Source organism: Pantherophis guttatus, chromosome 4 (genome assembly GCF_059756535.1).
Source record: "Pantherophis guttatus breed Tessera chromosome 4, ASM5975653v1, whole genome shotgun sequence".
NCBI lineage: Eukaryota > Metazoa > Chordata > Lepidosauria > Squamata > Colubridae > Pantherophis > Pantherophis guttatus.
In genome coordinates this window covers 5,473,987-5,497,676 of record NC_142066.1, presented here as the reverse complement: position 1 = coordinate 5,497,676, position 23,690 = coordinate 5,473,987, and the positions used below count along the sequence as shown (strand labels likewise).

The window sequence follows — 23,690 nt, the reverse complement described above, 5'->3', positions numbered from 1 at the left end:
CCATTCCATTCCATACTCTACTCTTACTCTACTTCTCTTCTCTTCCCTTCTACTCTACTCTACTCTATTCCTATTCTGTTCTACTCTACTGTTATTCTACTCTACTCTATATCTATTCTATTGTATTCTACTCTACTCTATTCCTATTCTACCCTACTCTACTCTTACTCTATTCTACTTCTATTCTACTCTACTCTACTGTTACTCTACTCTACTTCTATTGTATTCTACTGTACTCTATTCCTATTCTATTTGTATTCCTATTCTACTCTACTCCACTTCTATTCTACTTCTATTCCTACTCTATTCTACTCTACTCTTACTCTACTCTACTTCTATTCTACTCTACTCTTACTCTACTCTACTCCTATTCTATTGTATTCTACTCCTACTTCTATTCCTATTCTACTCTTACTCTACTCTACTTCTATTCTATTCTATTCTACTCTACTTCTATTCTATTGTATTCTACTCTACTTCTATCCCTATTCTACTCTACTCTACTCCTATTCTACTTCTATTCCTATTCTACTCTACTATATTCTATTCCTATTCCTATTCTACTGTACTTACTCTACTTCTATTCCTATTCTACTGTACTCCTATTCCTACTCTACTCTACTCTATTCTACTCTACTCTACTTCTATTCTATTCCATTCCATACTCTACTCTACTCTTACTCTATTCCTATTCTATTCTACTCTACTTCTATTCCTATTCTACTCTACTCTACTGTTACTCTACTTCTATTCTATTCTACTCTGTTATTCTATACTTCTATTCTATTGTATTCTACTCTACTCTATTCCTATTCTACTCTACTCTACTCTTACTCTATTCTACTTCGATTGTATTCTACTGTACTCTATTCCTATTCTACTTATATTCCTATTCTGCTCTACTCCACTTCTATTCTACTTCTATTCCTACTCTACTCTACTCTTACTCTACTCTACTCCTATTGTATTGTATTCTACTCTACTCTATTCCTATTCTGCTCTACTTCTATTCCTATTCTATTCTACTCTACTCCTACTTCTATTCCTATTCTACTCTACTCTTACTCTACTCTACTCTACTTCTATTCTATTCTATTCTACTTTTATTCTATTGTATTCTAGTCTACTTCTATTCCTATTCTATTCTACTCTACTCCATTTCTATACTTCTATTCCTATTCTACTCTACTATATTCTATTCCTATTCCTATTCTACTGTACTTACTCTACTTCTAATCCTATTCTACTCTACTCCTATTCCTACTCTATTCTACTCTACTTCTATTCTATTCTATTCCTATTCCTATTCCTATTCCTATTCCTATTCCTATTCCTATTCCTATTCTATTCTATTCTACTCTACTCTACTCTATTCCTATTCTATTCTATGCTATGCTATGCTATGCTTTTCTATATTCTATTCTATTCTATTCTATTCTATTCTATTCTATTCTATTCTATTCTATTCTATTCCTATTCAACTCTGTTCCTACTCTACTCTACTCTACTTCTAGTCCTATTCTATTCTACTCTATTCTACTCCTAATCTACTCTAATCCAGGTCTTATCATTACAGTTGGTCCTTGAGTTACGACCACAATGGAGCCCTAAATTTCTCTCTTTCAAGGAGACATTGGCTACACTTTGCCTCATGCTACGACTTTTCTTGCCAGGGTTGTCAAGCAAATCACTGCAGTTGATAAGTTAGTAACCCGGTCGTTAAGTGAATCGGGCTTCCCTGTGGACTTTTCTCGTCGGAACGTCGCAAAAACGGGATCGCACGGCCACCCCGGGGACACCACAACGGTCATAAATGCGAAGCATCTGAATTTTGATCCTGTGATCACCGGGGGAGGGGGGCCGACGACGGACGTAACTATGAAAAACGGTCATAATTCACACTTTTCAGAGCCGTTGTAACTTTGAACGGTCACTAAGTGAAGTGTAAGTCATAAGTACTATCAGTACTCATCTGCAAACAGGTTGCTCAGCTTGGCCAATCAAAGCTCAGTGAATATTATTCATGATTTTATTTTTGAGAACGCCAGTAGATGGGAGGAGCTAATATTTTAATGCAAGCATGGACAAATATGGCCCCTTTATGACCTGTGGACTTCAACTCCCAGAATTCCTGAGCCAGCTTGGCTGTCTCAGGAATTCTGGGAGTTGAAGTCCACAGGTTGTAAAAGGGCCACATTTGCCCACCCCCTTTTTAATGGATCAAAATTGCACCAAACCTTGAAGGAAAGGGGAGGGGCTGTGGTCTTCAGTGGGCGGGGCCACCATGCAAAATGGGTGGGGTCACATGACACCTGGGTGAAGTTATTTTGAAATTTGAAACAACAGGTTGTTTTTTGATTTATGACCAGCCTTGAGCCTGGAATTACAGTCCTAAATCATGCCAGTTTCTAAGACTTCTCCATTTTGTGACCTGTTTTTGCAGTGGTCATTAAGCAAATCCACGGTCGACAGCGGGCATGTTTTGCTGGAAGTAAAACACCAGTTTAATGCAAAAACATAAAATGGTGGTTATAGGACCATAAATGGACATAAATTCAGGCTGATCACCGGCCACCTAAATTACAATCCTTTCAGGATTCGAATCCAGATTGTAAGGAGTCCTCTGGAGGCCTGTTGTAATTTCAAACAGCCACTAAGCAATTGGTCATAAATCAGGGACTAGATCTGTAGTGATTATGGGAGTTGAATTCTTACTTACACCGATAGTCCTTAGTAGCTACTGTATAGTGATTATGGGAAATAACTACTATAGTGGTTACTCCTTATCCTCTTCCTCCTCTACTACTAACTCTTCCTCTTCTTCCTCCTCTACTACTAAGGAGCAACTGTCAGCACTTCAACCTGCATTTACTCTAGTGCTGACATAAGAAGGAGAAGAAGGGGCAGCTGGCAAGAGGACGCTTGACTTCTCACCTACTTATTTTCCCTGAAGATAATATCCCCTAGGAGATGAGATGGGAGGGGGGGCATTCCTGGGAGCTGAAGTACTAGATATGGGGAGAGTGATTTGGAAGAGGGCCAATGAGATGCTGAGAATTGGGGGACGGAAAGGGAAGGTCTGGGGTCAGGAAGTCAGTGTTGGCTACGCCACAATCGGGGACAGATTGTCGTACTTAATAAAATGAAAGATTTCTTCAAAGATGACTTGTTTGGAAATGCAATTTATTTTAATTAAGACGACATCGAAACCTGACAGCAACATCTTATTAGGAACAGATCTGCACTGGTTCTGAAGGAGACCGCGAGTGGGCGATCCTCGGACGCGGGGTCAGGCTGGATGACCTTACATTACCCTCAATGCCGACAACCCCGGGCCGTATCCCAGAAAAAGCTATCCTCTCCTGCTTGTGGATAAGATGGACTTTTACTTCTGATTTCACAGTTCATTCCCAGTGGACCAAAATCCCATTTATTTGTTCGGGTCCCGCTGAAATCAGAAACCGGAAAAGTCGTTTAATTGGGAAGCCGTTCGCGCTGAAAGACCGCCATTTTAAGGGTGAGCGCCTTAAGTGCTTCTTGTTAAAGCCGGAAAGCTTTCCCCGGAGACTCCGGTTCCTGTGGGGTTTTTTTTTTTGTTTACCCCATGCCTGAAGGTTTTACACGGAGAAAGTGTAAAATTCAGAAAAGAAATTTCGGCCGCTCTGGATGAAATGGTGGCTGAAATCCATTATGTGGCCTCCGCTCTGGACAGGATCCAGCCTGTTGCCCTGCCAACCGTCAGATATGGGGAGGACCGGGTCCTGAGAGAATCCGGGGAGCATCCTAGCAAACACCCATCCGTGCCGCCATTCACACATTACCCTGATCCGCAGCTCAGCTTCAACCTGATTTTGCTGTGTCTCCCGAGGCTGAGCTGGGGGTGGGGGAGTATATGGAGGGGGGGGAAGAGAGATTTCTTCCTGACTTTCTGGCAGGCGTTAATTATCCCTCATTTGTACCTTCCCACCCATGACTAACGGGGATAATTCTCCCCTCGGGCCTAATTAGATTGAGCAGCTAAATCAGCATCTTTAAAGAGGACGACTCTCGTTCTCTTCTTCCTGCTCCTCCTCTTCCTCCCTCTTGCTCTTGCTCTTCCTCCTCCTCCACATTGTCCTCCGCTTCTCCTTTCTTCCTCCTCTTCCTCCACCTCCTCTTCCTCTTCTTCCTTCTTCCTCCTCCTCTTCTTCCTCCTCCTCTTCTTCCTTCCTTTTCCTCCTCTTCCTTCCTCTCCCTCCTCTTCCTACTTCTTCTCTTCCTCCACCTCCTCTTCCTACTTCTCTTCCTCTTCCTCCTTTTCCTCCTCTTCCTCTTCCTCCTTCTCTTCCTCTTCTTCTTTCTTCCTCTTCTTCCCCTCCTCTTCTTCCTACTTCTTCCTTCCTCTTTCTCTTCCTCTCCCTCCTCCTCTTCTTCCTCTTCCTCTTCTTCCTGTTCTTCCTCTTCTTCCTTCCTCTTCCTCCTCCTCTTCCTATTTATTCTCTTCCTCCTTCTTCCTCCTCCTCCTCCTCCTCTCTTCTTCCTCCTCCTCCTCCTCTTCTTCCTCTTTCTCTTCCTCTCCTTCCTCCTCTTCTTCCTCTTCCTCTTCTTCCTGTTCTTCCTGTTCTTCCTGTTCTTCCTCTTCTTCCTTCCTCTTCCTCCTCCTCTTCCTCCTATTTATTCTCTTCCTCCTTCTTCCTCCTCCTCCTCCTCTCTTCTTCCTCCTCCTCCTCCTCCTCTTCTTCTTCTTCCTTCTTCCTCTCCCTCCTCCTCTTCTTCCTTTTCCTCTTCTTCCTCCTTCTCTTCCTCTTCTTCCTGTTCTTCCTCTTCTTCCTTCCTCTTCCTCCTCCTCTTCCTCCTATTTATTCTCTTCCTCGTCTTCTTCCTCCTCCTCCTCCTCCTCCTCTTCTTCTTCTTCCTCTTCTTCCTTCTTCCTTCTTCCTCCTCCTCTTCCTCCTCCTCCTCCTCTTCTTTTTCTTCTTCCTCTTCTTCTTCCTTCTTCCTTCTTCCTCCTCCTCTTCCTCCTCCTCCTCCTCCTCCTCCTCCTCCTCTTCTTCCTTCTTCCTTCTTCCTCCTCCTCCTCCCTGCCCATCTTGGCTTGTGAGAAAGGATCCATCAATCAGATGGTTCCTCTCTGCATTGACAGGCAGCTGGTACATGCCCTAGGAAAAATAACTTGATTTTACGTGTGGTTTTTTTTCCTTGGCTTTCCTATTTAGGCTATTAATTTCGTTTCCTTTGCGCTCTAGTAATTTAAAGTAGCCGCCTCAGACTCAATGTTCATAGCCTTTCTTCAGTACTGCATTTTAGTTCCCTTTGTGACCATCCCTGTTTCCTTTAGTGTCTTCTTTTCTCTTTTGCTTTTATTTTACATTTTTCAAAATTATTTTTTAGAAATTAGATGGTGAACATAACCTGATGCTCCTGTTTCTGCTCCGGTTTTCCCCAAAACAACAATCCTGTGAGGTGGATTGGGCTGAGAGAGTTTATTGGCCCAAAGTCACCTAGTCATACCAAAGGCGGAACTAGAACTCCCTGTCTCCTGGTGATTGGCCGGAAATTTACCAGCCGGCTTTCATACTTAAGGCGGGACTAGAACTCACCGTCTGCTGGTGATTGGCCCAAAGTCACCCAATTGGCTTTCATGCCAAAGGCGGGACTAGAACTCACCGTCTCCTGATGATTGGCCCCAAATCTACCAGTCAGTTTGCATACTTAAGGCAGGACTAGAACTCACCGTCTCCTGGTGATTGGCCCAAAATTTACCAGCTGGCTTGCATACTTAAGGCGGGATTAGAACTCACCGTCTGCTGGTGATTGGCCCAAAGTCACCCAATTGGCTTTCATGCCAAAGGCGGGACTCGAACTCACCATCTCCTGATGATTGGCCTCAAATCTACCAGTCAGTTTGCATACTTAAGGCAGGACTAGAACTCACCGTCTCCTGGTGATTGGCCCAAAATTTACCAGCCGGCTTTCATACTTAAGGCGGGACTAGAACTCACCGTCTCCTGGTGATTGGCCCAAAATTTACCAGCCGGCTTGCATACTTAAGGCGGGATTAGAACTCACCATCTGCTGGTGATTGGTCCAAAGTCACCCAATTGGCTTTCATGCCAAAGGCGGGACTAGAACTCACCGTCTCCTGATGATTGGCTCCAAATCTACCAGCTGGCTTGCAGACTTAAGGCGGGACTAGAACTCCCCATCTGCTGGTGATTGGCCCAAACTCGCCAAGTTTTCAGTGCTGTTCTAACTTAATGGTCGCTAACCGAGCGGTTGTAAGTCAAGGACTACCTGTAGAAGGGGAATCACAATGGATTCAACGCCAATTAAAAGAAATCTAATCTTAGTCCAATCGGGTTTTCCTACAATCCCATTATTCTTAAATGAAATCTTCCTGATTGGGTTGCTAAAACGCAACTTGGCTCACTTGTTTGAGTTACCTGCAGACATCTTTTATTATTATTATTATTATTATTATTATTATTATTATTATTATTATTATTATTACTGCTACTACTACTACTACTACTACTATTCAAAGGGCCCTTTCTATTTTCCCAGACTCCTTTGCTTTCCATCTTTCCATCTTTGGCGGCAGCCAAAAAAGCCAATGCAATTGCATTCGCGGAGGGATACAGTCAAGATCAAGGGAGGTACTAACACCAATCTATAAAGCCTTAGTAAGACCACACGTAGATTACTGCGTCCAGTTTTGGTCACCACACTATAAAAAAAGATGTTGAGACTCTAGAAAGAGTGCCGAGAAGAGAAAACCAGGATGATGAGGGGACCGGAGGCTAAAACATACGACGAACGGTTGCAGGAACTGGGCCTGGCTGGTCTAGTGAAGAGAAGGACCAGGGGAGACATGATAGCAGTCTTTCAATATTTGAGGGGCTGCCCCAGAGAGGAAGGGGGGTCAAGCTATTTTCCAAGGCACCCGAAGGCCCAGACAAAGGAATAATGGAGAGATTCAACCTGGAAATAAGGAGGAATTTTCTTGACAGTGAGAAAACTCGTTACCTCTAGGTTGGACTACTGTAACACCCTCTACATGGGGCTGCCCTTGGGATGTGTCCGGAGGCTTCAGCTAGCCCAAAATGCAGCCGCACGGGTAGTTACGGGGGCGTCTAGATACTCCCGTGTAACACCTCTCCTGCGTGAGCTGCACTGGCTACCGGTGGCACTCCGGATACGTTTCAAGGTGGTGGTGCTCACCTATAAAGCCCTTCATGGCTTAGGCCCGGGGGTACTTGCAGGACCATCTCCAGCCGTTCTCCCATCGTCCCGTGTGCTCTCACAGAGTCGGCCTCCTCAGGGTGCCGTCGGCCAAACAATGTCGGCTGGCGACCCCCCAGGGGGAGGGCGTTCTCCGTGGGAGCCCCGACCCTCTGGAATGGGTTGCCCACTGAGCTCAGGACAGCCCCCGACCTCCTTTCCTTCCGTCGCGAGCTGAAGACGTGGTTCTTCCGTCAATTAAACTGATCCGTTTGGGGGTACACTGGTATAATTTTAAATCGTTTTTTAATTGGGTTACTGATTTTAATTTTGTATTGTGTTGTGATTTGTACGGAAGTTGTCATTTTGTAAGCCGCCTTGAGTTCCTAGGGAGAAAGGCGGCATATAAATCGCAATAAATAAATGAATGAATGAATGAATGAATGAAGAAAGAAAGAAAGAAAGAAAGAAAGAAAGAAAGAAAGAAAGAAAGAAAGAAAGAAAGAAAGAAACAATCTACCCATGGAGCAGAAGTTGCCTTCAGAAGTTGCGGGAGCTTCATCGCTGGAGGCTTTGAAGAAGAGAGCGGACTGCCATCTGTCAAAAATGGGGTAGGGTCTGCTGGGGAAGGAGGGGTGGACTAGATGACCTACCGGGTCCCTTCCGGCTCCCTTAATGTGTAGTTCTTGCATTCGGCAAGCCCCTTCAGGAAATAGAAAGAAGGACAGCTCGATCGCCAAGCCATGCCAAGCCAAGCCAAGCCAATGGCAATTCCGTTCTTTCCCCCCCCCCAAACTCCATCCAGATGGCCGCCACCCACCGCTCCCTCTCCTCCAGGAAGCCATGTTCTAAACCGTGGTCTACGGTCATCCAGGATTGCATTGGTTTAAGGCTACGCTGCCGGCCTCTCAAGTCGGACGAGATTCACAACACCCGATGAGCTGGAACCAAGCAAATTGCCAGTGGGGTGTGTTAGTGTGAAGGCACACCCTACCCCCCCACCTCACCCCTTCCCCATGCTGGTAGACCTCCTTTCTCCTCTCTTCCCCTCTTGGGCTCATCTGTAGGTCTCTCCCTCCCTGTTTTCCCTCCCTAGATTATGTTTATTTATTTTATTTATTTTATTTCCAATTTCTATAACCCATTGATTGGGTGATGTTTTGTCTCATTGCTGCAAGCTTTCCAAATCCCTTTTATTATACCTTCCTTAGCTCTCTCTCTCACACACACACAAACACACTGCTTCCATCGGGCTCATCCTTCGACATCCTCCCTCCCTCCCTCCTTCCCAGCCTTCCTCCAATCCCTTCCCGCTTCCTCCAAACTGGACCCTGGCCAGAAATACACACCCCTCTCCTCTCTCGTGGAATCTACCTGCCTGTTATCGCCACACACCCTTCTTCTGGCTAAATTCCTTCCTTCCTTCCTTCCTTCCTTCCTTCCTTCCTTCCTTCCTTCCTTCATCTGGGCTGCAGAGGCACTGGGGGCATACCTGAAGCCCCCCCCCATCCCCAGCCATCTCTACGCAAGAAACAGGGAGGGGAAAACAGGTGCGTTTTGGGGACCAAGAGGGCATCCTAACCCCTTTGGCGACCATGTGGAAGGGGGAGGGGGTCTCTCTGGTTTTTGTCTTCCCCACCCCTTCTCCTTTAGCCAAGGTGGGGGAGGCAGGAGGGGAGAGGGAAGCCCCTTTAAAAGAGGGGTGGGAGGTGGGGGGGGTGGGCTGGCAATTCCTTGGAGAATTGGCAGGAAAGCAATTTGGCAAAGGCAGGGGCGATCTCTTCCTTCTTTTCCCCATCCATCCATCTGCCCCATCCTTTTTTTCCTGGCTCTGCGAGACGGTGGGGGTGAGATGATGGGTGGGGAGGGGGTGGCTAAGTGGGGACAAAGGAGCACCCCATGCCCGCCAGGAAAAGAGAGAGAGAGAGAGAGAGATTGTGTGTGTGTGTGTGTGAGTGAGTGAGTGAGTGAGTGAAAGAGAGAGAGATAGTGTGTGTGTGTGTGAGAGAGAGAGAAATGAGAGAAAGAAAAATAGAAAGAAAGAGAAAGAGAAAAATAGAGAGAGAGAGAGAGATTGTGTGTGTGTGTGAGAGAGAGAGAGATAGTGTGTGTGTGTGAGAGAGAGAGAGAGAAAGAGAGAGAGTGTGTGTGTGTGTGTGAGAGAGAAAGAAAAATGAGAGAAAGAAAAATAGAAAGAAAGAGAGAAAGAGAGAGAAATATATATAGAGAGAGATTGTGTGTGTGACAGAGAGAGAGATAATGTGTGTGACAGAGAGAGAGAAAATGAGAGAAAGAGAAAGAGAGAAAGAGAGAGAGAGAGAAATATTGAGAGAGTATGTGTGAGAGAGAGAGGGAGAGAAAGAGAAAATGAGAGGAAAAAAGAAAGAGAGTATAGATAGAGAGATAGTGTGTGTGTGTATGAGAGAGAGACAGAAAATGAGAGAAAGAGAAAAAGAGAAAGAAAATGAGAAAATGAGAGAAAAAGAAAGAGAGAAATATATAGAGAGAGAAATGATAGAGAGAGAGAGAGGTAGTGTTTGTGTGTGAGTGAGAGAGATAATGTGTGTGTCTAAGAGAGAGAAAATGAGAGAAAAAGAGAAAGAGAAAGAGAGAGAGAAATATAGAGAGATTGTGTGTGTGTGAGAGAGAGAGGAAATGAGAGGAAAAAAAGAGAGAGTATAGATAGATAGTGTGTGTGTATGAGAGAGAGAGAGAATGAGAGAAAGAGAAAAATAGAAAGAAAAAGAAAATGAGAAAAAGAAAGAAAGAAAAAAATATATATAGAGAGAGAGATAGATGATAGATAGATAGATAGATAGATGGTAGATAAATAGATGAGAGAGATGATAGATAGATAGATGAGAGATAGATGAGAGAGAGAGATGGATGGATGGATGGATGGATGGATGATAGAGAGAGAGAGATAGTGTGTGTGTGAGTGAGAGTGAGAGAAAAAGAAGAGAGAGAGAATGAGAGAAAGAGAAAAATAGAAAGAAAAAGAAAATGAGAGAAAAAGAAAGAAAATATATATATAGAGAGAGATGATCAATAGATAGATGATAGATGATAGATAGATAAATAGATGAGAGAGATGAGAGAGATGATAGATAGATAAATAGATGAGAGAAAATATATATAGAGAGAGATGATAGATAGATGATAGATGATAGATAGATAAATAGATGAGAGAGATGAGAGATGATAGATAGATAGATAGATAGATGATAGATAGATAGATAGATAGATGATAGATAAATAGATGAGAGAGATGATAGATAGATGATAGATAGATAGATGAGAGAGAGAGAGATGGATGGATGGATGGATGGATGGATGGATGATAGAGAGAGAGATAGTGTGTATGTGTGAGTGAGAGAAAGAGAAAGAGAGAGAGAGATCTGGCAAGGATTGGGGAAAGAATCGCTTTTAGGATCAGGGGCCAGCTGCGCTGTCTCTTGGCGCAAGCGAGCGATCCAGCGGAGATCTCTCTACGGGGTGGGGGGGGAAGTGGGGGGGGTGGAGAACCAAGGCGGGTGGGATCCAGCCAGGTGCCAGCCGGCGTGGGTCCCGTCCCTCCCTCCACCCCGCCACCCCCTTCCCGCGGGGAGGAAGCCTCTCCACCTGGAGCGTGGCAGCCAGCCAGAAGAGGCGGCGGCGGAGGCTGAAAGCTTCACAAACCGGCCTCCGCGGACGGCAGCCCTTGAAACGCCAGACGGCAGCCGCTGAAACGTTTCTCCTTCTCCTTCTTCTTCTTTCTTTTTGATTATTTTTAAATTTTTTTTTTTATTATTATTTTTTGGGGGGGGGCAAACTTCGCACACATTTGCCACCCGCGAGAGAGAGAGAGAGAGAGAGAGAGCAAAGAGTGGGCGCGTTTTCAGCGGCGGCAAGAAAAAAGGGCTTGGAAGGTTCGGCCGGTTTTCGCAAACCGGGCGAGAGGTCTAGTCAGGGAGCGATTCATTCGGGAGAATGAATTGGATCCGTCGTCCTTTCGGGTGCCTTTAAGGCGATTGGATCTCTCTCTCTCTCTCTCTCTCTCACACACACACACACACACATACACACACTATCTATCTCTATTTCTCTCTGTCTCTTTTTCTTTCTCTTCTCTCATTTTCTCTCTATATCTATTTATCTATCTATCTATCATCTATCTCTTTCTCTCTCTCGTTTTCTCGTTTTCTTTCTCTCATTTTCTCTCTATATCAATATCTCTCTATCTATATCTCTCTATCTATCTATCATCTCTCTCTCTCTCTCGTTTTCTCTTTTACTTTCTTTCTTTCATTTCTCTTACTCCCTTTCCCTCATTTTCTCTCTCTCCCCCCCTCACTCCCCCTCTCTCTTTCTCTCTCCCTCTTTCTCTTTTTTCCCTCTTTCTTTCTGTCTCTCTCTCTTTCTCTTTTTCCTTTCTCTTGTTTTCTCTCTATATCTATCTATCTATATCTATCTATATCTTTCTCTCGTTTTCTCATTTTCTTTTTTTCTTTCTCTCATTTTCTCTCTCTCTAGCTATCTAGCTATATCTTTCTCTCATTTTCTCTTTTTCTTTCTTTCTATTTCTCTCTCCCTTTCCCTCATTTTTTTTTCTCTCTCTCTCTCTTTCTCTTTTTCCTCTTTCTGTCTTTCGTTCTTTCTCTTTTTCCTTTTCTCTTATTCTCTCACTCTCTCTCCCCCTCCCCTCTCCCCCCTCCCTTTCTCTCTCCATCTTTCTCTCTCTCTTTCTCTCTTTTCTTTCTGTCTGTCTGTCTGTCTCTCTCTCACACACACACACACAGAGACACAGAGACGCCCTTTTTTGGGTACTGCCCCCGTTTCTGAATCTCTTTTTTTAAAGCGGCTCCTGGCGTGGTAGTTTAAGACAGCTCAGCCTTTCCGCTTGGATTCGAAACCGGGAGAGCCCCAAGTAGAGCACCGGGTGTTGGAAGCTTTGGCTTGGGGCGATGTCTGTGGAAAAGCCCACGCTGAAGGTTTCGGCGAGTGTCTCCGAAGCCATGGCTGGAAACAGGTAGGAGTGGGCCGCCTGAATGGCCGAGACGAATGTCGGGCCAAAGATTCGGGAGAAATTTGGTGGAAGGTTTTATTATTTACACAGGTGTGTTTTTTCCTCTTCCCTTTTGAGCATCCTAGATACCTGCATATCTCCGTCTCTCTCTCTCTCTCTCTCTCTCTCTCTCTCTCTCTCTCTCTCTCTCTCTCACATGGGGATGCTCAGCACCCTGCTGGAATGGTGTGGGTGTGTGTGGGTATGTTTGGGGTATGCGGTCCTTAAAGTCGCATCTTCCCGCTGCTTCGGTGAGGTGACACAAAGAACCACAAATTCCACGGCTTGTCGGTGCGAGGTTGATGTGCAGTTGCCAATAAAGAGGAATCTTTAAATAAAGGAGTAGCTCGGGGTTGAGATGAGGGGTCCTTGCAGACGTTTCAGGGCCCAACTAGGGAATCGCGTCAGTGCTAGAAGGAGTGAGGTTTGCAGAAAGGAGGAGGAGGAGGAGGAGGAGGAGGAGGAGGAGGAGGAGGAGGAGGAGGAGGAGGATGCTGTGGGGTCCTTGCCCCTCTGAACTTGCTTTCTTTCTTGCAGACGTTTCAGGGCCCAACTAGGGAATCGCATCAGTGTTAGAAGGAGTGAGGTTTGCAGAAAGGAGGAGGAGGAGGAGGAGGAGGAGGAGGAGGAGGAGAAGGAGGAGGAGGAGGAGAAGGAGAAGGAGAAGGAGAAGGAGAAGACTGTGGGGTCCTTGCCCCTCTGAACTTGCTTGCTTCCTTGCAGATATTTCAGGGCCCAACTAGGGGATCGCATCAGTGCTAGAAGGAGTGAAGTTTGCGGAGAGGAGGAGGGGGGGAGGAAAAGGGCTGTGGGGTCCTTGATGCCTGCTGAGCTTTCTTTCTTTCTTGCAGACGTTTCAGGGCCCAACTAGGGGATAGCATCAGTGCTAGAAGGAGGGGGGTTTGCAGATAGGAGGAGGAGGAGGAAGAGGAGGAGGAGCTTGGTGCCCTCTGAACTTGCTTGTTTTCTCGCAGACCTTTCATGACCAAACTAGCTAACAACATCAGTGTTAGTAGTGCACTGTGAGCACAGTGTTGTGCAATTGTTTCGATCGGTGAAAACGCGTTGGCCCTTTCTGTCAGTGTGTGCTCGCCAACCCGGGAACCCATATCCGTGTGAACGCAGCATGGAGGGTGGGGGAGCTTTGTGAATCTGACCCAGCCAGCTGGACTGGAGACAGATTGAAGTCGGGCACCGCTGTTGCGTTTTGCGTCTTCCTTGCACCCGACGCAAAGATTACGCATCGAGTAGTGGGTTTTGTGTACTGCTCTCTCTGTGCTCCTCAGTGTGTGTGTGTGTAAATCAGTACTGAGTTTTTTTGGGGGGAAGAAATCAATCCCTCTGCTTGCCAGATGCCGCTGTTGTGCAGTTACCATAACGGGGATGCAATGTTAGCAGGGTTAACCGTGTTTCGGGTAGGGGTGGATATGTCTGTCCTTCGTGGATTTATTTTGCACCTGGGACGATTCTGGAAATGCAGAAAGGAAAGTGAGCATTGCATTCATTAACTTTGTGTGTATGCGTGTGTGTGTGTGTGTCAGGGGTGAAATCTACTTACCTTCCCTACTCGCTTCGCTCGCATTCCTGAACGTCACATGTGCAAAGCCTTCTGCGCATGAGCAGAGGGTAAAAAACAGGTTACTTCCTGGTTAAAACCAGGAAGTAACGATGTCCGGGTGGATGGGCGGAGCCTTGTGCTGACACCACTACCAGTTCTCCGAACCACCCTCCGCCACTGCTACCAGTTCTCCGAACCACCCTCCGCCACTGCTACCAGTTCTCCGAACCACCCTCCGCCACTGCTACCAGTTCTCCGAACCACCCTCCGCCACTGCTACCAGTTCTCTGAACCACCCTCCGCCGCCGCAACCAGTTCCCCCAAACCGGTGCGAACCGGTAGCATTTCACCCCTGGTGTGTTTGTGTGTGGTGCATGGTTGTGGCTGGAAAGAGAGCAGGGATTGCAAACCCATCGTGTGCATTTGGCTGAAACTGTTTAGAACTGTGATTCTCAAGCTAGGCCGCGTGAAGATGGGGTGGACTTCAACTCCCAGAAGTCCCCAGCCCGCTGGAGAATTCTGGGAGTTGAAGTCCACCCATCTTCACACGGCCTAGCTTTGGAAACACCCCGGTTTAGAATTTGAAAGCCAGCAAATTTTATTTTAGCCATTTCACATTCACCGATGTCCTCCATTAATCCGCTGCATTTCTGGGCGGGCCTCCTACGCCTTGCCAAAGATGTGCTACAGGCAAAAATTCAACGGGTGAAGCACTTGCCCCTGTAGGGAAACACTTGCCTTCTGGGACTTGACTCTGGCTGCTGAGATGGGATGGGATGGAGGAAAAAAATGAAGTATTTTGATTTAATCATATTCCTCCTTTATATCTGAATAAATCTCAAGGGCTGAGCCAAAGCAGACATCGTGATTCCTTTCCCCGTTCTGAGAAACGTCTTGTGGGGAGCTCAAGGAAGTGATCCAAGCTATAAAACGTCAGAAAAGGCCATTTCCCTCTCAAGACAAAAAATAGAATCTTGTTGAATTTATGGATAAGGTATATTACCTTCCACGACCTATCATCCTCTTTTCCTAGGGTGCTTTTAAAAATTTCTTTATTTAGTTGCAGTTCTGGGCTTTTCATGTGGTCTCGTATCCAAAGTCTAACCAGACGCAATTCCGCTTACAGAATTCTAGCTGAGATTATTCAAAGACGCTGCCATCCATACTTCAATTCTTTTTAAATGCTGGAGCGTATTTTCATTATCAGACTCTTAAATTGTCCTTCCCTGCCAGTCTTTCTAAATATTTGTGGGCTTAGTCTTTATCATGTTTTATATATCAGCGAAATATAATTAGTGTGTGTGTGTGTGTGTGTGTGTGTGTGTGTGTATGTATAGGTCTTTGGTTATTCGGGTTTTCTCCCGCGTAAAATTGGAGGTGTCTTGGCAACATTAAAAGGAAGAAACAGCTGCGATCACACACATTGCTCCTAGAAGCACGAAGCCGAAAACACCAGCCTGAAGATGATGAATGAGACTTCGTCGAAATGTTGCCAAGACACCTCCAATTTTACGCAGGAGAAAACCCAAATAACCAAAGACCTACATACAAACACCCGCGAAAACCTCAGAAAACAAATATATATATATATATATAATTTATATTTCTCTGATAAAGAAATTTGGTATAAAATGGTTTGTCGTAAATGCGACTGCTTGAGGGCTCCTGGATTGGAGCTGAAAGGCGAAAGGGATGCAGTAGGCTCCTTCCCACATGCTGGGGTAGACCAGGTGCCTCGATAGAAAAACACTTAATATATTATATATATATATATATATAATGGTTTTAATCAGATTTGTTAACTGCTTTGGGATTTTTCCAAAAGGCAGTACATAAATCCTTTTAATGAATAAGCAGTCAGCCCTTTCTGCCTTTCGACCTTACAAAAATCAGCCACAGGAAGGAATTGAAAATACGACTTCTTATTCTAGGATAACACAGATACCCAAATGAAGTAATTGATATTTCTTTTTAGCCGAGGATTTTCCACCAATTCAAGTCCTCTAAAGTACGTGGGGATGTTTAAACTTCCTCCAAGAATTGAGGGTTTTGGTTGTGGTTACAGAGGTGGAATTCAAATAATTTAACAACCGGTTCTCTGCCCTAATGATCGGCTGGGTGGGCGTGGCCACGGTGGGCCTGGCCAGGGTGTGACAGGTAGCACTCCGCCTCCTGCACCCCCTGGGAGCAAAAATGGGGTGCGGGGGGGACACATCACCCTCTGTGCCCCATTTTGGGCCTAATAGGCCTCCCTGCAGCCTCCTGGGAGCGAAAATGGGCCGCAGAGGGGCCGTGCCACGCCCCCCCCGTGCCCCATTTTGGGCCTAGGAGTCCTCCCTGCACTTACCTGGGAGCCAAAATGGAGCACATGGAGATTCCTGGAAGGGGCAGCGTGGGGCCAACCAGCAATTTAACTACTGGTTAGCCCGAACCGGCCTGAACCAATCCGAACCGGCTGAATCCTACTACTGGTTGTGCAGTCCTAAAAGGTCTCCTTTTTCCAGCTGCTTTTGTGCGGAGACACAATGCACGGCCAATTCGATTGCTTGCCGGTGTGAGTTTGATGAGACCCAACGAACATCCAATTCGATTGCATGTCGGGGTGAGTTTGATGAGACACAACGCACGGCCAATTCGATTGCATGTCGGCGTGAGTTTGATCTGTGTGTGCAATTGATTCAGCACAAAAGGTCAACGCGTGGACACTTTGCATTGGGTTTGAAGGCAGGGCAGAGTGTGCACAGGATCCCAGAGCACACATTGTCAACTCACAAAGCATCCCTGGCCTGCTCTTGAGTTGCCATAGGCCAGGGGGGATGGGAAACCGGCGAAACTGCACAGCCAAATGTGCATCTGCAGCCAAAAACAGATGCACATTCCACGCTTATCTCGCTCAAGGCTGTATCCCAGGGTTACCTACAGCAGCCGGAGGGGAGTGACTTTGCTCCATTGGAATGTGATGGATGACACACCCTGGGGAGAGGGGGGAAACAGGGTCATAATTGGAGCGTAAATTACGTAGGGTCAGAGCCAGCTTCGCTTGGGAACGTGCTGACATGAAACTCCTAATAAATAACTGGATTTCTTTTGAAGCTTGGCTCGAGACTCATGATTTAATTAGGGCATTCGTGGGAACCTTCACACACATATCCACGTGCGAATGGGTGGGCTTGGTGAGCCCAAACAACTGGTCTGGAAACCGATTGAAGCTGAGCAACAGCTCGGCAATGCAATTACACACCGTACAGCAGTGCAGAATTAATGAAGCGATGAACTAGACAAATAGATCAGGCGTGTGTAATTTGTGCGCCTTTGCGCTGCTGATCGGGGATGAATGAGCCGGACGGCGTGCAGAGCGATGGAGGAGAGAAGACATTAATGTGACATGCGTGCAGCCGTGTCCTTTTTTTGGTCTCCAGCTCAGAAATGCGAGTCCGTGCATGGTTTTTTTTAAAAAAAATAGTTTCTGCACAGCAAATGGGTCGTGCCATACAGAAAAATCGGTGTCTTGCACACATCCGGCGGTGTCTGGTTCATCGTCTTGGTGGTGTATCCATCAAGCACAGTGAGCGCATTCACAAATAAACAGACACACACATATACACTCGTAATCCGGTTAACAAAGGAACCTGTTTTGGGGGAATTGGGCCATGATCCTAGATGCAGCAAGTGGGTGAGGTCCATCTAAGCTAGGATTAAGCCAGCTTTGCGTGTTGCGGTAAATGCAGGTTTTTAAGCTGGCCCCAGATGGAATGGAATGGAATAGAATAGAATAGAATAGAATAGAATAGAATAGAATAGAATAGAATAGAATAGAATAGAATAGAATAGAAAATATGGAAGGGAAGGGAATGGAATGGAACAGAATACAATAGAATAGAATAGAATAGAAAATATGGAATGGAATGGAGTGCAGTGGGATGGGATGGGATGGGATGGGATGGGATGGGATGGGATGGGATGGGATGGAATAGAATAGAATAGAATAGAATAGAATAGAATAGAATAGAATAGAATAGAAAATATGGAATGGGATGGGATGGGATGGGATGGAATAGAATAGAATAGAATAGAATAGAATAGAATAGAATAGAATAGAATAGAATAGAATAGAATAGAATAGAAAATATGGAATGGGATGGGATGGGATGGAATAGAATAGAATAGAATAGAATAGAATAGAATAGAATAGAATAGAATAGAATAGAATAGAATAGAAAATATGGAAGGGAATGGAGTGCAGTGGGATGGGATGGGATGGGATGGGATGGGATGGGATGGGATGGGATGGGATGGAATAGAATAGAATAGAATAGAATAGAATAGAATAGAATAGAATAGAATAGAATAGAAAATATGGAATGGGATGGGATGGGATGGGATGGAATAGAATAGAATAGAATAGAATAGAATAGAATAGAATAGAATAGAATAGAATAGAATAGAATAGAATAGAAAATATGGAATGGGATGGGATGGGATGGGATGGAATAGAATAGAATAGAATAGAATAGAATAGAATAGAATAGAATAGAATAGAATAGAATAGAATAGAAAATATGGAAGGGAATGGAGTGCAGTGGGATGGGATGGGATGGGATGGGATGGGATGGGATGGGATGGAATAGAATAGAATAGAATAGAATAGAATAGAATAGAATAGAATAGAATAGAATAGAATAGAATAGAAAATATGGAATGGGATGGGATGGGATGGAATAGAATAGAATAGAATAGAATAGAATAGAATAGAATAGAATAGAATAGAATAGAATAGAATAGAATAGAATAGAAAATATGGAAGGGAAGGGAACGGAATGGAACAGAATACAATAGAATAGAAAATATGGAATGGAATGGGATGGGATGGGATGGAATAGAACAGAACAGAACAGAACAGAACAGAACAGAATATAATAGAATAGAAAATATGGAAGGGAAGGGAAGGGAATAGAATAGAATAGAATAGAATAGAATAGAATAGAATAGAATAGAATAGAATAGAATAGAATAGAAAATATGGGATGGGATGGGATGGGATGGGATGGGATGGGATGGAATGGAATAGAATAGAATAGAATAGAATAGAATAGAATAGAATAGAATAGAATAGAATAGAATAGAATAGAATAGAATAGAATAGAATAGAATAGAAAATATGGAAGGGAACGGAACGGGACAGAACGGAACGGAACGGAACAGAACAGAACAGAACAGAACAGAACAGAACAGAATAGAATAGAATAGAATAGAATATTCTTTATTGGCCAAGTGTGATCAGGCACACAAGGAATTTGTCTCCGATGCATAAGCTCAGTGTACGTACAAGCAACAAGTGATAAATCGTGATCATAATCATCATTAAATACATTCATCATAAGTGATAGTCATAGGAGACCAAATAAGCAATCAACATAAATCACACGAGGATACTCAATAAAACAATTTATATAAATCGTAAGATACAAGCAGCAAAGTTGTAGTCTTAAGAAGAGAAGGAAGAAGAGGAGAATAGAGGAGAAGGACAATAGTAACACAGCCTACTCGATCATTTCTCAGTGTTGTGGGAATTAGTTGTTTAGCAGAGTGATGGCACGGGGGAAAAACTGTCTTTGTGTCTAGTTGCTTTGGCATGCAATGCCCTACAGCATCGTCTTGAGGGAAGAAGTGAATAGAATAGAATAGAATAGAATAGAATAGAATAGAATAGAATAGAATAGAATAGAATAGAATAGAATAGAATAGAATAGAACAGCAGAATTGGAAGGCACCTTGGAGGTCTTCTAGTCCAACCCCCTGCTTAAGCAGGAAACCCTACACCACTTCAGACAAATGGTTATCCAATCTCTTCTTAAAAACGTCCAGTGTTGGAGCATTCACAACTTCTGGAGGCAAGTTGTTCCACTGATTAATTGTTCTAGCTGTTAGGAAATTTCTCCTTAGTTCTAAATTGCTTCTCTCCTTGATTAGTTTCCACCCGTTGCTTCTTGTCCTGCCCTCAGGTGCTTTGGAGAATAGCCAAAACAGTTCTAGGCTGCATAAACAGAGGGATAGAATCAAGATCATGCAGGGGATTATGGGAGCGACAGGGCGCTCCCACGTGACACCTCTCCTGCGCGAGCTGCATTGGCTTCCGGTGGACTTCCGGGTGCGCTTCAAGGTGTTGGTGATCACCTTTAAAGTGCTCCATGGCTTAGGGCCGGGGTACTTACGGGACCACCTTCTGTCACCAATTGCCTCCCACCGGCCAGTTCGCTCCCACAGAGAGGGCCTCCTCAGGGTACCGTCAGCCAGACAATGTCGGCTGGCGGCCCCCAGGGGGAGAGCCTTCTCTGTGGTGGCACCTACCCTCTGGAACGATCTACCCCCAGAGATACGAGTGATTCCAGATCTCCGGACTTTTCATCGGGCCCTAAAAACTTACTTTTTTCAGCTAGCCGGGCTGACCTGATTCCATGTTGATACTGTTTTTTAATTGATATGTTTTAAATTATGGGCCAAATTTCATTAATTAGTTTTAATAATTATTTTAACTTTTGTGTACAAATGTTTTATTTTGGCTCTTCACCGCCCTGAGTCCGAAAGGAGAAGGGCGGTATACAAATTTAAAAATAAATAAATAAATAAATAAATAAATAAATAAATAAATAAATAGTGTTAATACCACTTTATAATGCCTTGGTAAGGCCACACCTGGAATGCTGCATCCAATTTTGGTCGCCACAATGTAAAAAAGTTGTGGAGACTCTAGAAAGAGTGCCGAGAAGAGCAACAAAGATCATTAGGGGACTGGAGGCTAAAACATATGAAGAATGGTTGCAGGAACTTGTTGCGGTCCGCCGGCAGCCTGCGGAGCTGGCAGCAGAGTCGGACAGTGAGGAGGCTGGGGAGGAACATGGGTCAGTCCTGGAGTCTGGGGAAGGCTCGGACGAGAGCTCTGTGTCGGAGGCAGAGATGGGGCCAGGGCCATCTGGGAGTTATGTGCTGCCTCCGGAGCCTTCAGAGTCAGACATCAGCGAGGCAGAGGAGGAGGGGGAGCCTGTTCCCAGTGTGCGCATGTGCAGAGCTGCCAAAAGGCAAGAACAGTTAAGACAAAAGGGGCGACTTGGGAGTAAGGCTTGGAGATGATTGGCATCTCCCATATGACATAAAGGAGGAGCAAAGGCACGTGAGCCTTTGCAGGAAGCAACTTTGTTCGTTCTGGTTGGTTTAAACTTTGAAGCTCCATTTTGATTCTGTGCTCCGTTTGGCCTTCCAAAGCTAATTGCCAATTAGGTCTTTGGCAGCGTGTCAAGGGAGATAAAGGTGGGTGCTTATCAGCCTTATCCCAAAAGACCGTGGCAGACTTCTGTCGGATTATTCACAAACTGCTTGGCACTCATTACGGGCTGTGAATGAACAGAATTCACAGCCGTCTCAATAAAAGAGGTTTTTTTGAAACTAAGATTGTGATTTATGCTTTCTCGGGAAGCCTAGGTCAGAACAGAACTTGGTATGTCTAGTTTAGTGAAAAGAAGGACTAGGAGAGACATGTTAGCCGTCTTCCAATATCTCAGGGGCTGACACAAAGAAGAGGGAGTCAAGCTATTCTCCCTTCTCGAGCCAGCTGTCAAAAAAAAAGACAGGGAAACTGGGTGACTTTAGGGAGACCTTCGTGTACCATAAATTTGGCACTGCTTTCTTTCACACGTTCGTCCGACTTCCCGAGAAAGCTTTGGTGATCTCCTTGTGGTCTCCCCTCCATAGCCCTGGCTCTGCTCAGCCTCCAGACAAAGACGAGATGGGACAGGTGTCGTTGCCACCCCTGGACTCTGAATCTGTTAGCAAAATGTCCTTCGCAGTCAACCTCCCCTCTTGTCTCTCTCTCTCTCTTTGGGCAGCTCCCGGTCAGCCATGACGTTGCCCCCGGCGTTGGCAGGGGCCGGACCTCGTCGTGGCAGCATGCCCCTGCCCATCAAACACCAGCTGGTGAGGGCCTCCGCCGTGGAGGAACTGGACTCTCCGCCAAGTTCTCCGGAGGTCAGCAGCCACGGCGGAGCCAGTCCGGCGGGCGGCCGAGGCCCGTACAAAGTCATGCTGTTGGGGGAGAATGGAGTGGGCAAGACAACGTTGGCGGCCATCTTTGGGGGCATGAAAGGTGTCGCCCATCCTGAGGAAGATCACGCAGGTAAGGAAGGATGGCAAACGAAGAAAGAGTGGTCCTTTTCTCTTAGGAGATCCCTATTAAGCCTGACTAGGTGGCTCAGTGGCTGAGACACTGAGCTTGTCGATCAGAAAGGTCGGGGGTTCGAACCCCTAGTACAGGTCTCCTGCGTGAGCGGGGGGTTGGACTAAATGACCTCCAAGGTCCCTTCCAACTCTGTTACTGTTATTGAATCTTTACTCTTCTTTTCACCGGTTGGGAAGAACGAAGCCCATGCAAAGCAGTAAATATTTTCTTTCTTTTTTTAAAAAAAAATAATGGTTTTGTTAAACATTACAAATTTTAAAAAGGAAGAAAAGGAAAAAAAGGAAGAAAGAAAAACAGAAGGTGCAGAGAGAAAGGAAAGAAAATAGAAAAGGTAGAGAATAAAGTAAAAAAGAATATATATATATATCAGTGGTGAAATCTAAAATTTGTTACTACCGGTTCTGTGGGCGTGGCTTGGTGGTGGTGGGGTAATGTGACTGGGTGGGCGTGGCCAATTTTTTTTTTTAAACTTTTAAAACCATTTTTTCTACAACCTCTTTGGCGAATCCTTTTTTTCTTTTAAATGCCTCTGATGATCCAAGCTGAGTTGTCTGATCGTCAGAAGCATTTAAAAGAAAAAAAGTCTCTGCTGATCGGCCGAAGAGGTTGTAGAAAAAATGCTTTTAAAAGTAAAAAAAAAAAGCCTCTGATGATTGTGTGGCTCAGCTGGGCATGGGGCGGGGGGACAGGGATTTTTGCTACCGGTTCTCTGAACCACCCGCCTCCATCGCTACCGCATCGGGGGATCCAGTCCGAACTGGGAGCATTTCACCCCTGATATATATATATTTATTATTTATTTATTAATTCAACTTATATACCGCCCTTCTCCCCAGGGGGACTCAGGGCGGTGGACAGCCAAACTTAAAACACATATAGTACAAAAGTTAAGAAAAAAACTAAAATAAATTAAATCATCGGCATTTCCAATTTAAAATCCCAGATCTGCAAAATCGAAAAGTTCCCAATTGAAAACCCAGAATCAATAAAATCGAAAATTTAAAAACCCCATTAAAACCATTTTAAGCTAGGCCAGCTTGTTGAAATAAATAAGTCTTCAGGGCCTTTCGGAAAGCGCGGAGGTCCGGGATCAGTCGTATTCCAGGAGGTAGCTCATTCCTCATTACTTGCGGGACCGCCTACTACCACCAATAGCCTCCCACCAGCTGGTACGCTCTCATAGAGAGGGGCTCCTCCGGGTGCCGTCGGCCAAACAATGTCGACTGGCGACCCCCCAGGAGGAGAGCCTTGTCTGTGGGGGCACCTACTATCTGGAACGAGCTCCCCCCGGAGATACGGAGGATCCCGGATCTGCGCACCTTCCGCCGCGCTCTAAAGATCTTTTTATTTCACCAGGCGGGCCTGGCCTAACTTTCTCCCTCTTTTTAAACAATTTTAATATTTTTTAATATTTTTAATACTCAAAGTTTAAATTTGTTTTAAATTGATTGGGGTTTTAATCTGTCTGGGCCAAACTATTTAATTCGATTTTAATTCTGCTTTTAAAATTTTGTACATATGTATTTTATTGTTGGCTGTTCACCGCCCTGAGTCCTTCGGGAGTAGGGCGGTATATAAATCAAATAAAAGAAAAAGAAAAAGAAAGAAATTCCACAGGTTGGGTGCCCCCACAGAGAAGGCTCTCTCCCTGGGGGCCG

At 45.1% G+C, this 23,690-nt stretch overlaps 1 protein-coding gene across 3 annotated transcripts in view; it reads left to right on the top strand.

Annotated features, from left to right (window-relative positions):
* The first annotated feature begins 8,617 nt into the window (after window positions 1–8,617).
* The window catches only part of REM2 (RRAD and GEM like GTPase 2), a 30,412-nt gene continuing 15,339 nt past the window's right edge, over window positions 8,618–23,690 (top strand). For 2 of the 3 annotated variants that reach the window (XM_087891709.1, XM_087891708.1), the window contains exons 1-2: window positions 12,016–12,208; window positions 21,683–21,969. In XM_087891709.1, the coding sequence (XP_087747835.1) occupies window positions 12,144–12,208; window positions 21,683–21,969 (352 nt within the window). In that variant the 5' untranslated portion in view covers window positions 12,016–12,143. Of the gene's footprint in view, window positions 8,751–12,015; window positions 12,209–21,682; window positions 21,970–23,690 lie in introns of those variants that run through there. The other variant, XM_087891710.1, reaches the window with a different exon arrangement.